General features: G+C 36.1%; 3 protein-coding genes across 3 annotated transcripts; all 3 read left to right on the top strand.

Moving 5' to 3' along the window:
• Nucleotides 1-288: 288 nt before the first annotated feature.
• LOC113758667 lies at nt 289-4,077 on the top strand. Its single transcript, XM_027301435.1, has 6 exons — nt 289-481; nt 598-687; nt 762-833; nt 939-1,001; nt 1,495-2,367; nt 2,555-4,077. The coding sequence occupies exons 1-6, from the start codon at nt 289-291 to the stop codon at nt 4,075-4,077; spliced, it is 2,814 nt and encodes a 937-aa protein (XP_027157236.1).
• Nucleotides 4,078-5,886: 1,809 nt separating this feature from the next.
• Nucleotides 5,887-9,636, top strand: LOC113758666. The gene is made up of 7 exons (XM_027301434.1): nt 5,887-6,079; nt 6,196-6,285; nt 6,360-6,431; nt 6,537-6,599; nt 6,722-6,784; nt 7,054-7,926; nt 8,114-9,636. Exons 1-7 carry the CDS (start codon nt 5,887-5,889, stop codon nt 9,634-9,636), a joined length of 2,877 nt encoding a protein of 958 aa, XP_027157235.1.
• Nucleotides 9,637-11,445: 1,809 nt separating this feature from the next.
• On the top strand, nt 11,446-16,317 carry LOC113758665. Its single transcript, XM_027301433.1, has 7 exons — nt 11,446-11,638; nt 11,755-11,844; nt 11,919-11,990; nt 12,096-12,158; nt 12,281-12,343; nt 12,613-13,485; nt 13,673-16,317. Exons 1-7 carry the CDS (start codon nt 11,446-11,448, stop codon nt 16,315-16,317), a joined length of 3,999 nt encoding a protein of 1,332 aa, XP_027157234.1.
• Nucleotides 16,318-16,576: the final 259 nt, after the last annotated feature.

The raw sequence follows: 16,576 nt of genomic DNA, 5'->3' as shown, positions 1-16,576 counted from the left end.
AAAAATCTTTTGCTCTTTCATCGCTCATAGATTTCATGACGTGTATCTACATGAAAGCATAAGCAATTAGTATTGTAGTTGTTCCTTATTTTAAAAGAGCTGCAGTTCATTCTGTAGCAAAAAGTGGTTAATATTCGTAGGCTGAATCCGTACTGAAATATACTACAAATAAGCTTGTGTTTTAGGATCCATTGTGTTTTAGGATTCATTCGAATTGTTCAAGTTTGTGTATACCTCAAGTTCCAACCACTTTTGTTAGTTGGCCCGACATTTCCTTGGCAAACCACTATGAATCGAAACATTGCTCCTTCTAAAATGTTCGACCGAAAAGCTCGGCGTAACGAAAAGGCTAGACAAAGATATGCCTCTTTAACTGAGGAGCAGAAAGAAATCCAACGACAAAAACGCCGTGATGCCTATAAAAGTAAAAATAAAAAGACAAAGACTACTTTTACGTCTTCATTAGTATTGAGAGGAAAAGGTATCGCACTGTATACTACATTATAGTGAATATTTACAGACCTACCCACCTCTATAATAACTCCTAACAAGTATGGCTGTAAACTAAACAACCTTTTCCTCTATCTCTATGCTCAGATGATGAGCACACCAGTAATAAGCAACTGCTACAGCAGGCTTTTCGCATTTGTGAACCTAACTGTGGTCATAAGCACCACCGTGAGGCAGGTTATTTTTGTAATCCCTTTTCCTTTAAGCTATTGTGATGTCATATACGCATAACACTTTCACAATCTATTTAGTTCTTGGAGACAAAGCTGATAGTAATCGAAGGCAGAAGGAGCATGTTTCAGAATTTTCAACATATCACAAAGGTGAACCACATGGAATTAAAAACATTTTTAATTCACAAATATCCAAAGATATATTAAAAGAGACCTACAAAATATGTTAGTTAACATGCTGTGGAAAATGTATAGGTTCTACTTCTACAGCTCGACGGATAAAGAAGTGTCAGCATTCTAAAGTGACGCAATCTTCAGGTTTAGTTATTGTTTCCTGCTGCTAAGTTTAATTATTCTTTCCTCTTGAAACAAACATTACCAACCTAGATTTCTCCTTAGCTACTAGCTAAAAGTGATCACCTTATTTGCCAATATTGTAGACCAACCACCCATCTGCAACTCCTGCTATAGCTTGCTTTCTGAAGCAATGGAGGATCTAAACCACGTGTGTTCCGGGTGCCACAACCGTCTGTGCCGTCTGTTAGCTAAAAACTGATCAACCATTGTTGATCCACATAAAAGTCGGATCCCATTAAACCCTTATATATGATACAACTTTGTATATAATAATGTTTTAAAGTTGCACATATAGGATATTCAGTTGAACCTAAACGTTCAAGAGAAGCTAAACATATGTCAAGACGAAGGTGTTAACAGAATTCAGGTTTATTCCTTCTACATATTAAAACAAGTTGTAAAACTTCAACATATTAAAAACCATATTAATGACATTTTTAACCCATTCATGTAGTTAAAAGCTATGGGGAAGACCAAAATGCTTCGATTAGGAAACAAAACAAGGTACGCAAACAACGTAAAAGGGTGGTGAAGGGAATCGAGGCATTATCTTCGATAAGCTTGGAAGCTGATAGATTACCAGAACAACAGAATTGCAAGTACTGCGGAGCTAAAAAATTTTATTGTGAGTCTGCAAACTTTTGTTGCTCTGATGGAGAAGTAGTCTTAGAAGAGAATAAAATGCCAGACATATTAATAGAGCTATTTACTAGTGAAACTGAAGAAGCAATTTGTTTCAGAACCTATGTAAGAACATACAATAGTATGTTTGCTTTCACCTCTTTCGGAGTTAACTATGATAAATCGCTTTGCCAAAGAAGAAACGGAATATATACTTTTAAAATTCAGGGCCAAATGTATCATTTTATAAATCAATTGATTCCCCATGAAGGATCAGGAATGTTTTTGCAGTTATACTTTCATGATACTGAACATGAAATCGCAAATCGATTGGCTTTTTCAACAAAACTAACTGAGAGCATAGTGGTGAAACTCATGGAACTCATGAAAAGTAACCCTTATGCTTGCTTTTTCCGAAGCCTGAGACATGTTCCAGACTTGGACAATTATCAAATAGTCCTAAAATCTTACTGTCAAACTGATCAGCGAGTCTTTAACAAGCCAACAGTATCCCAAGTAGCTGCACTGTGGGTTGAAGGTGAAAACTCACAGGACAGCTATGCTAGACACATTCAAGTATACACAAAAGAGGGTCACAGTCGTAGAATTCAATATTACTATGGCTGTTATGATCCATTGCAGTATCCACTTCTATTTCCCTTTGGCGAAACAGGGTGGCAACCTGGAATTCAGAGATCTGGCACTGGTAATCCAAAAAAAAAGAAAAAGATCAATTAGAAATCATCAACAGGCTGCATAACAAGCTTCAAATCTGCCGAAGATATAATAGAATCAGAAGAGAAAGGTTAGTTGTTTTTAAATATAATACAAATTTTATGAATAGAATTTTAGTTTACCAAATGTAAACTGAAGCTTAAAATTTTTTGAAACAGCTTTCAAAAACTTTGAGAATTCAAAGGAGAATGTGTCCATGCGTGAATACTATGCATATAGGTTCCAGATGAGGGAGAAAAATAAACCAAATATTCTTAATACTGCCCGTGCATTTCAACAGTATGTAGTGGACATGTACGTAAAAATTGAGAGTCAAAGGCTTGATTTTTTCCGGCATAGGCAACAACAAATTAGGACTGAGCAATTACAGGGTGTCATGGATTCTGTAGTTGAGGGCCAATGTAGAGGTTCAAAAGTAGGGCGACGAGTAATTTTGCCAGCATCTTTTATAGGAGGCCCGTGTGATATGAAAAGAAGGTATGTTGATGCTATGGCCTTAGTTCAAAAATTCGGAAAACCTAACATTTTTTTAACAATGACTTGTAACCCATCATGGCCAGAAATCAAAGAAAACTCACTGCCCACTGATGAGTCTCAAAACCGTGTTGATCTTTCTGCTAGAGTTTTTCATGCCAAGTTAGAAATTTTAAAAGAAGAGTTGTTTAAGAAAGAGGTATTGGGTAAAGTAGCTGCTTACACCTATGTTGTTGAATTCCCAAAATGGGGGTTGCCGCATGCACATTTCTTAATAATTTTACACCCAACGTCTAAATTATATTCAACGGAATCCTATGATCACATTGTTTCTGCTGAGATTCCTGACAAGAAAGAGCATCCACACTTGTTTAAAATGGTTCGCAAACACATGATACATGGTCCTTGTGGCAATAAAAATGCAGATAACGTGTGTATGCAAGGTACAACTGTTAAAAAATGCAAAACTCATTATCCTAAACAGTGGGCAGAAAAGACTACACAATCTGAAAATTCTTATCCAACATATAGGCGGAGGAACAATGGAGAAAAGGTAAAAGTTCGAGGCCATGAATTGGATAATAGATGGGTGGTTCCATATAATCCTTACTTGTTAGCAAAATTCAATTGCCATATGAATGTTGAAATTTGCTCAACAATAAAGGTAGTCAAGTATACTTATAAGTACATATATAAGGGACATGATAAAATACACTTTGCTGTGAATTCAGATGACAGATCTAAAGAGATAGATGAAATTAAGGAGTACCAATCAGCAAGATGGGTTACTCCTATTGAAGCCATTTGGCGAATTTACAGATTTCCCTTATTTGAAACACATCCTGGTGTCATTAACCTTCAGCTACATCTTGAAAATTATCAATCTCTGACCTTCAAAGATGATGCTGATCTTAGAGATCTTTTGAAAAGTAAATTTGCTAAGAAAAGTATGCTAACTGAATTTTTCCTTATGAATGCTACTGATGAGAGAGCCAAAACATTGAAATGCACATACAAAGAATTTCCTGAACATTTTGTGTGGAAACCTGGTAAACACATATGGGATATTAGGCAGCAGAGAGGTTCAATAGGCCGAATTGTTACAGCAACCGCCCTTTTTGGATATCATTGTCAATTTAGTGGACAAGGTAGAGATGTTGAGCTGATATTGTACAAGTTGTTAATGCAATGGTTGGTGTTAATATGACTATTTTATCCATGATGCTTGCAACGTTATCACGCATTGTAACTGGTCTGCTCTTATTATTTTGATGGGTCCCATAAGTGTTTCTTAATTGCTTAGGGGCTCATATTACCAAATGAGCCCAGATCTAGAATACTAATTCCTAAGTAAAATGCACCAGTTCGTACGCCAATCCTGAAGTGGCCGGTGCTCAACTTAATTACACAATAAGAAAATCTTCGTTGTGCATTTTAGCTTTAAGTTTCAACCGCCCTTTTTGGATATCATTGTCAATTTAGTGGACAAGGTAGAGATGTTGAGCTGATATTGTACAAGTTGTTAATGCAATGGTTGGTGTTAATATGACTATTTTATCCATGATGCTTGCAACGTTATCACGCATTGTAACTGGTCTGCTCTTATTATTTTGATGGGTCCCATAAGTGTTTCTTAATTGCTTAGGGGCTCATATTACCAAATGAGCCCAGATCTAGAATACTAATTCCTAAGTAAAATGCACCAGTTCGTACGCCAATCCTGAAGTGGCCGGTGCTCAACTTAATTACACAACACTGAATAAGGGACCCCACCTGTTCATTAATCAAATCTAACATTAAATACTCAGACCCCTGTTACTCTTCCTCTGCCAACCAAACCGTTTTCTTATTTGCCACTTTGCAAATTTCACCGAAGCCCCTTTGATTATTGATGACTATTATGAGAGGTTTTTAATTAAACTTCCACCAGTTTCACCTCCCTCTGTTAAACGGTCTCTTAATTTCTCCATGTTTGCCACCCATGTCAGTTTCTCTTCTTCTTATCATGTTGGGTTTGTTTAATTCCTTGGCTGATTAGGTCTGGTTTCCGGTTATTTGCTTCTTCTTCCACTTTATACCTCTTAATGGCTCTAATTATTAAACAACCACCAGATAAAGTATCAGCTCCTCCACGTTTGCCCCTATGGCTTTCCTCCTCCTTCCGCATTTGCTACACGCATAGCCTTCCATCTTCTTCCGTTTCTCTCCTTTCCTCCTATGATTAGTTGGTGTTAAATATGTTGCTACATATAGTTGTTTCTCTATGATATGTTTGGTCCCTGATATGGAATTTCCTTTGAATTGAGGTGAGATTCGTATACAAGTAATTTTGCCCATTTGATTTTGGCTTTTGCTTTCAAAAAAGAATTACCATGGGGATGTCATTAGGGGGATGGGTGTTTTTTTTTATTCTCATCTGTATCCTTCTTCCGTTTATTAGTTCCGGCCTTTCATACAAAGTTAATTATTTTTTTGTCATGCAGGCTCAAACTCTTCTCATCAAGATCAAGTTTTATCGGTTTCTTTTTAAAAAAGGTTAGTTCATTTTCTGCTTTTCTCCAAACTTGCTGGAATAGTTGTTTTGTTTTTTTTAAACATGATTTGTGGACTGTGTTTACCATTGAATTCATGCTTGTTTGGAAATCTCCGTTAGTTTACAATTTACGCTTGTTTGCCAATCTTCTTTTGTTTACATTGGATTGGATTTGAGTATTATGTGGTGCAGTTAAAAAATCTTTTGCTCTTTCATCGCTCATAGATTTCATGACGTGTATCTACATGAAAGCATAAGCAATTAGTATTGTAGTTGTTCCTTATTTTAAAAGAGCTGCAGTTCATTCTGTAGCAAAAAGTGGTTAATATTCGTAGGCTGAATCCGTACTGAAATATACTACAAATAAGCTTGTGTTTTAGGATCCATTGTGTTTTAGGATTCATTCGAATTGTTCAAGTTTGTGTATACCTCAAGTTCCAACCACTTTTGTTAGTTGGCCCGACATTTCCTTGGCAAACCACTATGAATCGAAACATTGCTCCTTCTAAAATGTTCGACCGAAAAGCTCGGCGTAACGAAAAGGCTAGACAAAGATATGCCTCTTTAACTGAGGAGCAGAAAGAAATCCAACGACAAAAACGCCGTGATGCCTATAAAAGTAAAAATAAAAAGACAAAGACTACTTTTACGTCTTCATTAGTATTGAGAGGAAAAGGTATCGCACTGTATACTACATTATAGTGAATATTTACAGACCTACCCACCTCTATAATAACTCCTAACAAGTATGGCTGTAAACTAAACAACCTTTTCCTCTATCTCTATGCTCAGATGATGAGCACACCAGTAATAAGCAACTGCTACAGCAGGCTTTTCGCATTTGTGAACCTAACTGTGGTCATAAGCACCACCGTGAGGCAGGTTATTTTTGTAATCCCTTTTCCTTTAAGCTATTGTGATGTCATATACGCATAACACTTTCACAATCTATTTAGTTCTTGGAGACAAAGCTGATAGTAATCGAAGGCAGAAGGAGCATGTTTCAGAATTTTCAACATATCACAAAGGTGAACCACATGGAATTAAAAACATTTTTAATTCACAAATATCCAAAGATATATTAAAAGAGACCTACAAAATATGTTAGTTAACATGCTGTGGAAAATGTATAGGTTCTACTTCTACAGCTCGACGGATAAAGAAGTGTCAGCATTCTAAAGTGACGCAATCTTCAGGTTTAGTTATTGTTTCCTGCTGCTAAGTTTAATTATTCTTTCCTCTTGAAACAAACATTACCAACCTAGATTTCTCCTTAGCTACTAGCTAAAAGTGATCACCTTATTTGCCAATATTGTAGACCAACCACCCATCTGCAACTCCTGCTATAGCTTGCTTTCTGAAGCAATGGAGGATCTAACAGGTTAGCTAAAAAACTGATCACCATTGTTGATCACATAAAAGTGGCGATCCCATTAACCTTATATATGATACAACTTTGTATATAATAATGTTTTAAAGTTGCACATATAGGATATTCAGTTGAACCTAAACGTTCAAGAGAAGCTAAACATATGTCAAGACGAAGGTGTTAACAGAATTCAGGTTTATTCCTTCTACATATTAAAACAAGTTGTAAAACTTCAACATATTAAAAACCATATTAATGACATTTTTAACCCATTCATGTAGTTAAAAGCTATGGGGAAGACCAAAATGCTTCGATTAGGAAACAAAACAAGGTACGCAAACAACGTAAAAGGGTGGTGAAGGGAATCGAGGCATTATCTTCGATAAGCTTGGAAGCTGATAGATTACCAGAACAACAGAATTGCAAGTACTGCGGAGCTAAAAAATTTTATTGTGAGTCTGCAAACTTTTGTTGCTCTGATGGAGAAGTAGTCTTAGAAGAGAATAAAATGCCAGACATATTAATAGAGCTATTTACTAGTGAAACTGAAGAAGCAATTTGTTTCAGAACCTATGTAAGAACATACAATAGTATGTTTGCTTTCACCTCTTTCGGAGTTAACTATGATAAATCGCTTTGCCAAAGAAGAAACGGAATATATACTTTTAAAATTCAGGGCCAAATGTATCATTTTATAAATCAATTGATTCCCCATGAAGGATCAGGAATGTTTTTGCAGTTATACTTTCATGATACTGAACATGAAATCGCAAATCGATTGGCTTTTTCAACAAAACTAACTGAGAGCATAGTGGTGAAACTCATGGAACTCATGAAAAGTAACCCTTATGCTTGCTTTTTCCGAAGCCTGAGACATGTTCCAGACTTGGACAATTATCAAATAGTCCTAAAATCTTACTGTCAAACTGATCAGCGAGTCTTTAACAAGCCAACAGTATCCCAAGTAGCTGCACTGTGGGTTGAAGGTGAAAACTCACAGGACAGCTATGCTAGACACATTCAAGTATACACAAAAGAGGGTCACAGTCGTAGAATTCAATATTACTATGGCTGTTATGATCCATTGCAGTATCCACTTCTATTTCCCTTTGGCGAAACAGGGTGGCAACCTGGAATTCAGAGATCTGGCACTGGTAATCCAAAAAAAAAGAAAAAGATCAATTAGAAATCATCAACAGGCTGCATAACAAGCTTCAAATCTGCCGAAGATATAATAGAATCAGAAGAGAAAGGTTAGTTGTTTTTAAATATAATACAAATTTTATGAATAGAATTTTAGTTTACCAAATGTAAACTGAAGCTTAAAATTTTTTGAAACAGCTTTCAAAAACTTTGAGAATTCAAAGGAGAATGTGTCCATGCGTGAATACTATGCATATAGGTTCCAGATGAGGGAGAAAAATAAACCAAATATTCTTAATACTGCCCGTGCATTTCAACAGTATGTAGTGGACATGTACGTAAAAATTGAGAGTCAAAGGCTTGATTTTTTCCGGCATAGGCAACAACAAATTAGGACTGAGCAATTACAGGGTGTCATGGATTCTGTAGTTGAGGGCCAATGTAGAGGTTCAAAAGTAGGGCGACGAGTAATTTTGCCAGCATCTTTTATAGGAGGCCCGTGTGATATGAAAAGAAGGTATGTTGATGCTATGGCCTTAGTTCAAAAATTCGGAAAACCTAACATTTTTTTAACAATGACTTGTAACCCATCATGGCCAGAAATCAAAGAAAACTCACTGCCCACTGATGAGTCTCAAAACCGTGTTGATCTTTCTGCTAGAGTTTTTCATGCCAAGTTAGAAATTTTAAAAGAAGAGTTGTTTAAGAAAGAGGTATTGGGTAAAGTAGCTGCTTACACCTATGTTGTTGAATTCCCAAAATGGGGGTTGCCGCATGCACATTTCTTAATAATTTTACACCCAACGTCTAAATTATATTCAACGGAATCCTATGATCACATTGTTTCTGCTGAGATTCCTGACAAGAAAGAGCATCCACACTTGTTTAAAATGGTTCGCAAACACATGATACATGGTCCTTGTGGCAATAAAAATGCAGATAACGTGTGTATGCAAGGTACAACTGTTAAAAAATGCAAAACTCATTATCCTAAACAGTGGGCAGAAAAGACTACACAATCTGAAAATTCTTATCCAACATATAGGCGGAGGAACAATGGAGAAAAGGTAAAAGTTCGAGGCCATGAATTGGATAATAGATGGGTGGTTCCATATAATCCTTACTTGTTAGCAAAATTCAATTGCCATATGAATGTTGAAATTTGCTCAACAATAAAGGTAGTCAAGTATACTTATAAGTACATATATAAGGGACATGATAAAATACACTTTGCTGTGAATTCAGATGACAGATCTAAAGAGATAGATGAAATTAAGGAGTACCAATCAGCAAGATGGGTTACTCCTATTGAAGCCATTTGGCGAATTTACAGATTTCCCTTATTTGAAACACATCCTGGTGTCATTAACCTTCAGCTACATCTTGAAAATTATCAATCTCTGACCTTCAAAGATGATGCTGATCTTAGAGATCTTTTGAAAAGTAAATTTGCTAAGAAAAGTATGCTAACTGAATTTTTCCTTATGAATGCTACTGATGAGAGAGCCAAAACATTGAAATGCACATACAAAGAATTTCCTGAACATTTTGTGTGGAAACCTGGTAAACACATATGGGATATTAGGCAGCAGAGAGGTTCAATAGGCCGAATTGTTACAGCAACCGCCCTTTTTGGATATCATTGTCAATTTAGTGGACAAGGTAGAGATGTTGAGCTGATATTGTACAAGTTGTTAATGCAATGGTTGGTGTTAATATGACTATTTTATCCATGATGCTTGCAACGTTATCACGCATTGTAACTGGTCTGCTCTTATTATTTTGATGGGTCCCATAAGTGTTTCTTAATTGCTTAGGGGCTCATATTACCAAATGAGCCCAGATCTAGAATACTAATTCCTAAGTAAAATGCACCAGTTCGTACGCCAATCCTGAAGTGGCCGGTGCTCAACTTAATTACACAATAAGAAAATCTTCGTTGTGCATTTTAGCTTTAAGTTTCAACCGCCCTTTTTGGATATCATTGTCAATTTAGTGGACAAGGTAGAGATGTTGAGCTGATATTGTACAAGTTGTTAATGCAATGGTTGGTGTTAATATGACTATTTTATCCATGATGCTTGCAACGTTATCACGCATTGTAACTGGTCTGCTCTTATTATTTTGATGGGTCCCATAAGTGTTTCTTAATTGCTTAGGGGCTCATATTACCAAATGAGCCCAGATCTAGAATACTAATTCCTAAGTAAAATGCACCAGTTCGTACGCCAATCCTGAAGTGGCCGGTGCTCAACTTAATTACACAACACTGAATAAGGGACCCCACCTGTTCATTAATCAAATCTAACATTAAATACTCAGACCCCTGTTACTCTTCCTCTGCCAACCAAACCGTTTTCTTATTTGCCACTTTGCAAATTTCACCGAAGCCCCTTTGATTATTGATGACTATTATGAGAGGTTTTTAATTAAACTTCCACCAGTTTCACCTCTCTCTGTTAAACGGTCTCTTAATTTCTCCATGTTTGCCACCCATGTCAGTTTCTCTTCTTCTTATCATGTTGGGTTTGTTTAATTCCTTGGCTGATTAGGTCTGGTTTCCGGTTATTTGCTTCTTCTTCCACTTTATACCTCTTAATGGCTCTAATTATTAAACAACCACCAGATAAAGTATCAGCTCCTCCACGTTTGCCCCTATGGCTTTCCTCCTCCTTCCGCATTTGCTACACGCATAGCCTTCCATCTTCTTCCGTTTCTCTCCTTTCCTCCTATGATTAGTTGGTGTTAAATATGTTGCTACATATAGTTGTTTCTCTATGATATGTTTGGTCCCTGATATGGAATTTCCTTTGAATTGAGGTGAGATTCGTATACAAGTAATTTTGCCCATTTGATTTTGGCTTTTGCTTTCAAAAAAGAATTACCATGGGGATGTCATTAGGGGGATGGGTGTTTTTTTTTATTCTCATCTGTATCCTTCTTCCGTTTATTAGTTCCGGCCTTTCATACAAAGTTAATTATTTTTTTGTCATGCAGGCTCAAACTCTTCTCATCAAGATCAAGTTTTATCGGTTTCTTTTTAAAAAAGGTTAGTTCATTTTCTGCTTTTCTCCAAACTTGCTGGAATAGTTGTTTTGTTTTTTTTAAACATGATTTGTGGACTGTGTTTACCATTGAATTCATGCTTGTTTGGAAATCTCCGTTAGTTTACAATTTACGCTTGTTTGCCAATCTTCTTTTGTTTACATTGGATTGGATTTGAGTATTATGTGGTGCAGTTAAAAAATCTTTTGCTCTTTCATCGCTCATAGATTTCATGACGTGTATCTACATGAAAGCATAAGCAATTAGTATTGTAGTTGTTCCTTATTTTAAAAGAGCTGCAGTTCATTCTGTAGCAAAAAGTGGTTAATATTCGTAGGCTGAATCCGTACTGAAATATACTACAAATAAGCTTGTGTTTTAGGATCCATTGTGTTTTAGGATTCATTCGAATTGTTCAAGTTTGTGTATACCTCAAGTTCCAACCACTTTTGTTAGTTGGCCCGACATTTCCTTGGCAAACCACTATGAATCGAAACATTGCTCCTTCTAAAATGTTCGACCGAAAAGCTCGGCGTAACGAAAAGGCTAGACAAAGATATGCCTCTTTAACTGAGGAGCAGAAAGAAATCCAACGACAAAAACGCCGTGATGCCTATAAAAGTAAAAATAAAAAGACAAAGACTACTTTTACGTCTTCATTAGTATTGAGAGGAAAAGGTATCGCACTGTATACTACATTATAGTGAATATTTACAGACCTACCCACCTCTATAATAACTCCTAACAAGTATGGCTGTAAACTAAACAACCTTTTCCTCTATCTCTATGCTCAGATGATGAGCACACCAGTAATAAGCAACTGCTACAGCAGGCTTTTCGCATTTGTGAACCTAACTGTGGTCATAAGCACCACCGTGAGGCAGGTTATTTTTGTAATCCCTTTTCCTTTAAGCTATTGTGATGTCATATACGCATAACACTTTCACAATCTATTTAGTTCTTGGAGACAAAGCTGATAGTAATCGAAGGCAGAAGGAGCATGTTTCAGAATTTTCAACATATCACAAAGGTGAACCACATGGAATTAAAAACATTTTTAATTCACAAATATCCAAAGATATATTAAAAGAGACCTACAAAATATGTTAGTTAACATGCTGTGGAAAATGTATAGGTTCTACTTCTACAGCTCGACGGATAAAGAAGTGTCAGCATTCTAAAGTGACGCAATCTTCAGGTTTAGTTATTGTTTCCTGCTGCTAAGTTTAATTATTCTTTCCTCTTGAAACAAACATTACCAACCTAGATTTCTCCTTAGCTACTAGCTAAAAGTGATCACCTTATTTGCCAATATTGTAGACCAACCACCCATCTGCAACTCCTGCTATAGCTTGCTTTCTGAAGCAATGGAGGATCTAACAGGTTAGCTAAAAAACTGATCACCATTGTTGATCACATAAAAGTGGCGATCCCATTAACCTTATATATGATACAACTTTGTATATAATAATGTTTTAAAGTTGCACATATAGGATATTCAGTTGAACCTAAACGTTCAAGAGAAGCTAAACATATGTCAAGACGAAGGTGTTAACAGAATTCAGGTTTATTCCTTCTACATATTAAAACAAGTTGTAAAACTTCAACATATTAAAAACCATATTAATGACATTTTTAACCCATTCATGTAGTTAAAAGCTATGGGGAAGACCAAAATGCTTCGATTAGGAAACAAAACAAGGTACGCAAACAACGTAAAAGGGTGGTGAAGGGAATCGAGGCATTATCTTCGATAAGCTTGGAAGCTGATAGATTACCAGAACAACAGAATTGCAAGTACTGCGGAGCTAAAAAATTTTATTCTGAGTCTGCAAACTTTTGTTGCTCTGATGGAGAAGTAGTCTTAGAAGAGAATAAAATGCCAGACATATTAATAGAGCTATTTACTAGTGAAACTGAAGAAGCAATTTGTTTCAGAACCTATGTAAGAACATACAATAGTATGTTTGCTTTCACCTCTTTCGGAGTTAACTATGATAAATCGCTTTGCCAAAGAAGAAACGGAATATATACTTTTAAAATTCAGGGCCAAATGTATCATTTTATAAATCAATTGATTCCCCATGAAGGATCAGGAATGTTTTTGCAGTTATACTTTCATGATACTGAACATGAAATCGCAAATCGATTGGCTTTTTCAACAAAACTAACTGAGAGCATAGTGGTGAAACTCATGGAACTCATGAAAAGTAACCCTTATGCTTGCTTTTTCCGAAGCCTGAGACATGTTCCAGACTTGGACAATTATCAAATAGTCCTAAAATCTTACTGTCAAACTGATCAGCGAGTCTTTAACAAGCCAACAGTATCCCAAGTAGCTGCACTGTGGGTTGAAGGTGAAAACTCACAGGACAGCTATGCTAGACACATTCAAGTATACACAAAAGAGGGTCACAGTCGTAGAATTCAATATTACTATGGCTGTTATGATCCATTGCAGTATCCACTTCTATTTCCCTTTGGCGAAACAGGGTGGCAACCTGGAATTCAGAGATCTGGCACTGGTAATCCAAAAAAAAAGAAAAAGATCAATTAGAAATCATCAACAGGCTGCATAACAAGCTTCAAATCTGCCGAAGATATAATAGAATCAGAAGAGAAAGGTTAGTTGTTTTTAAATATAATACAAATTTTATGAATAGAATTTTAGTTTACCAAATGTAAACTGAAGCTTAAAATTTTTTGAAACAGCTTTCAAAAACTTTGAGAATTCAAAGGAGAATGTGTCCATGCGTGAATACTATGCATATAGGTTCCAGATGAGGGAGAAAAATAAACCAAATATTCTTAATACTGCCCGTGCATTTCAACAGTATGTAGTGGACATGTACGTAAAAATTGAGAGTCAAAGGCTTGATTTTTTCCGGCATAGGCAACAACAAATTAGGACTGAGCAATTACAGGGTGTCATGGATTCTGTAGTTGAGGGCCAATGTAGAGGTTCAAAAGTAGGGCGACGAGTAATTTTGCCAGCATCTTTTATAGGAGGCCCGTGTGATATGAAAAGAAGGTATGTTGATGCTATGGCCTTAGTTCAAAAATTCGGAAAACCTAACATTTTTTTAACAATGACTTGTAACCCATCATGGCCAGAAATCAAAGAAAACTCACTGCCCACTGATGAGTCTCAAAACCGTGTTGATCTTTCTGCTAGAGTTTTTCATGCCAAGTTAGAAATTTTAAAAGAAGAGTTGTTTAAGAAAGAGGTATTGGGTAAAGTAGCTGCTTACACCTATGTTGTTGAATTCCCAAAATGGGGGTTGCCGCATGCACATTTCTTAATAATTTTACACCCAACGTCTAAATTATATTCAACGGAATCCTATGATCACATTGTTTCTGCTGAGATTCCTGACAAGAAAGAGCATCCACACTTGTTTAAAATGGTTCGCAAACACATGATACATGGTCCTTGTGGCAATAAAAATGCAGATAACGTGTGTATGCAAGGTACAACTGTTAAAAAATGCAAAACTCATTATCCTAAACAGTGGGCAGAAAAGACTACACAATCTGAAAATTCTTATCCAACATATAGGCGGAGGAACAATGGAGAAAAGGTAAAAGTTCGAGGCCATGAATTGGATAATAGATGGGTGGTTCCATATAATCCTTACTTGTTAGCAAAATTCAATTGCCATATGAATGTTGAAATTTGCTCAACAATAAAGGTAGTCAAGCATACTTATAAGTACATATATAAGGGACATGATAAAATACACTTTGCTGTGAATTCAGATGACAGATCTAAAGAGATAGATGAAATTAAGGAGTACCAATCAGCAAGATGGGTTACTCCTATTGAAGCCATTTGGCGAATTTACAGATTTCCCTTATTTGAAACACATCCTGGTGTCATTAACCTTCAGCTACATCTTGAAAATTATCAATCTCTGACCTTCAAAGATGATGCTGATCTTAGAGATCTTTTGAAAAGTAAATTTGCTAAGAAAAGTATGCTAACTGAATTTTTCCTTATGAATGCTACTGATGAGAGAGCCAAAACATTGAAATGCACATACAAAGAATTTCCTGAACATTTTGTGTGGAAACCTGGTAAACGCATATGGGATATTAGGCAGCAGAGAGGTTCAATAGGCCGAATTGTTACAGCAAATCCAAGTGAGGGCGAGAGGTACTTCTTAAGATTATTGTTATTGAATGTAAAAGGGCCAACATCATTTGATGACCTGAAAACTGTCGATGGTGTTTATGTTAATACCTTTAGAGAAGCAGTAATAATGAGAGGATTATTTGAATCCAATAACCCTCAAGAGCAGTGCCTAGAAGAAGCAGCTTTATACCACATGCCATATAGCTTTAGAAGACTATTTGCTACTCTATTAGTTTACTTCACTCCTGCTGATCCAAGAAGTTTATGGTTAAAATTCAAAGAATCTCTGTCAGAAGATTTCAATAGAACTTTGAATTTGTCAAGCGATCAGGTACAACATAAAGTTCTCTATGAGATTAGCAAGTTTTTAGAATCAATGGGAAAAAACATTAATATGTATGGATTAGTACCACGAATCTTAAAGTTTGATGAACTGGATGGAGGTACAAGAGACACAAATTCTGAGCTAAACTTTAAAGTCAATGTAGAAGATATTGCTGCTATCTCTAAATTAAATAAAGATCAAAAAGTAGCATTTGATACTATCATAGATGCTGTTTTTGTACACTGCAAAGGGAGTTTCTTTATTGATGGGCCTGGGGGAACAGGGAAAACATTCTTGTACCGTGCACTACTAGCTGCAATTAGATCAAAGGGATGTATAGCTTTGGCAACGGCCTCTTGTGGAGTAGCTGCTTCTATCTTACTTGGAGGTAGAACAGCCCACTCACGATTTAAAATTCCTTTAGACATGAATCCTAACAACATGTGCAAAGCAAGCAAACAAAGCTCATTGGCAAAGTTATTACAGCAAGCCAAATTGATCATTTGGGATGAAGCGCCTATGACACATAGAGCAGGAATTGAGGGAGTAGATCGTTTGCTTAGAGACCTAATGGATAACTCTGAATTATTTGGGTCAAAAGTGATGGTATTTGGTGGTGATTTTAGGCAAGTTCTTCCAGTAGTTGTAAAAGGGTCAAAATCAGACTTTATCGAAGCTAGCCTTATAAAATCTTATATTTGGCCTCATCTGCAGAAATTAAAATTGAAGGAAAACATGAGAGCAAGATTAGATCCTGATTTTAGCAACTACCTTCTTCGCATAGGTAATGGAACAGAAAACACAGTTAAAAATGAAAGTATTCACATCTCTCAAGCATTGCTTCTTCGCTATACAAATGAAGAAGAATCCATAAATCAATTGATTACAACTGTCTAACCAAACTTCAACATATTTTCTGAAAATACATACTCATTAATGAATAGAGCAATTTTAACTACAAAAAATGATTTTGTAGATCAGATCAATGAAAAGCTGATACAGGAATTTCTCGGAACCCCATTTGACTACTTAAGCAGAGATAAATGTTTAGATAATTCGCAGCAAGCAATTCTAGAGGACTTCATGAATAGCCACACTCCAAATGGTTTTCCTCCACATCGATTGACATTGAAAGAAAATGCACCAATAATGTTTG

Source organism: Coffea eugenioides, unplaced genomic scaffold (assembly GCF_003713205.1).
Source record: "Coffea eugenioides isolate CCC68of unplaced genomic scaffold, Ceug_1.0 ScVebR1_647;HRSCAF=1358, whole genome shotgun sequence".
NCBI classification, from domain to species: Eukaryota; Viridiplantae; Streptophyta; class Magnoliopsida; order Gentianales; family Rubiaceae; genus Coffea; species Coffea eugenioides.
The sequence above is the reverse complement of the archived record's forward strand: the minus strand, read 5'-3'. Positions and strand labels throughout refer to the sequence as shown.